The 1,644-nt window shown below is 45.4% G+C and overlaps 1 protein-coding gene across 1 annotated transcript; it reads right to left on the reverse strand.

The window, feature by feature from the left end:
* Nucleotides 1-242: 242 nt before the first annotated feature.
* On the reverse strand, nucleotides 243-1,046 carry LOC116809514 (small ribosomal subunit protein uS2-like). The gene has a single exon (XM_032753369.1). The coding sequence runs from the start codon at nucleotides 1,044-1,046 to the stop codon at nucleotides 243-245; it is 804 nt and encodes a 267-aa protein (XP_032609260.1).
* Between the last annotated feature and the right edge of the window lie 598 nt (nucleotides 1,047-1,644).

The following is a 1,644-nucleotide window of genomic DNA, read 5'->3' on the forward strand; positions in this document are numbered from 1 at the left end:
AACTTGATATGCATGCTGAAATATTTAGGGAGAATATAGGGAATCTGTGATTTACTTTGAAATATATTTATTTATTTTTATCTTTTATTTAGAAACTGATGTTTATTTTCCATCAGCATTATTTCCATGTTGCTTAAGTGCCTATGCAAGAACAGCTTAAGAGCTTAAGACCATTCAATGGTTGCTTCTACCCATTCAGTGGCCAGAGCAGTGGGAGCTGCACACCAGCCTCCCGTGGCAGGCTAAGCACTCCAGGCTTCAGTAGGGAACTTCTGACTAAGTACAGAGGGCACCTGCATGCGTTCAGAGCAGTCTGCACCCTCAGACTGAGTAGCGGAGAACTCAGGAGCTGGCATAGTCTGTTCACCCTGAAATTCCTCCTTGGTCACAGCCTTTTCAGCAGCAGCCTGGTCTTTTTCCATCTCTTCAGGATCTCTGCAGAAGTAGAGATCAGGCATGGCATCCCACGGATGTTTGTGGGAAATGGTGCCAGGCATGTGCAGGACTTTCTGGGCCAGCATCCAACACATCAAACCCCCTGAGTGAGCTCCCTTGTTGTTGCATGGGATGACAATGTCCACATAGTGCAGAGGAGAATCTGTGTGACACAGAGCAATGGTAGGTAGGTTAATGTAAGATGCCTCTGTGAGGGGCTGGTGGTCAGCCCTGGGATAAGTAACCACCAGAAGCCGTGGCTCTCGGAAGGCCGCCTGTATCTGGTTAGTGAATGTTCTAGGAGTGAAGCGGCCAGCAACAAGAGTGGCTCCAGTGACAGCAGCAAACAACGGCGTGGCTTTCTGGCCAATTTTCCTGGAGGATATGACACTGACATCAGCAGGGTTTTCAATGGCAACAATGGCACGAGCTGCCAGCAGAAACTTCTCCCAGGTCTTCTTCTGATTTAGGATGTAGATGCCATCACTTTTCATATAGATGTACTGTTCCATTTGGAAGTCAAGGTTGGTGCCACCTAAGTGGGTTCCTGCTGAAAGGAACTTGAGGACATCTTCCTCCTTCATTGGCAGGACATCAAGGGCTCTGGACATTGTGAAAGTTTTCTTTTAAGTTATGAAGGGAATCCAGAACAATACAGAATGGATCCCTCTGTGGGTAGCACGGAAAGGCAAAATATATTTATAAAATAATGAATTGGGTCGGGTGCAGTGGCTCACACCTGCAATCCCAGCACTTCCGGAGACCTAGGCAGGCCGATTGCTTGAGCTCAGGAGTTTGAGACCAACCTGGGCAATGTGGTGAAACCCTGTCTCTACAAAAAACAAAATAATTAGCTTGGTGTGGTGGTGTGCACCTGTAGTCCCAGCTATTCGGGAGGCTGAGGTGGAAGGATTGCTTGAGCCTGAGAGGCGGAGGTTGCAGTGAGCTGAGATCGTACCCAGAACTGTACTCCAGCCTGGGTAACAGAGTAAGTCCATCTCAAAAAAAAAAAAAAAAAAATTGATGGATGGAGAAATGGCTACATGAATAAATATATAATAAAGCTTAATGGCTGAATTTAAGTGATGGCTATATGGGTAGTCACTATAAAATCTTTCCATTTTGCTGTTTGAAAATTTTTATAACAAATATCCGGGGAAAAAAAATGCCTTGAATTTTTTTGTGACCATTTTATGTTCTCAGCCAGAT

The sequence above is a fragment of the Hylobates moloch genome, unplaced genomic scaffold (genome assembly GCF_009828535.3).
Source record: "Hylobates moloch isolate HMO894 unplaced genomic scaffold, HMol_V3 SCAFFOLD_1, whole genome shotgun sequence".
Lineage (NCBI taxonomy): Eukaryota > Metazoa > Chordata > Mammalia > Primates > Hylobatidae > Hylobates > Hylobates moloch.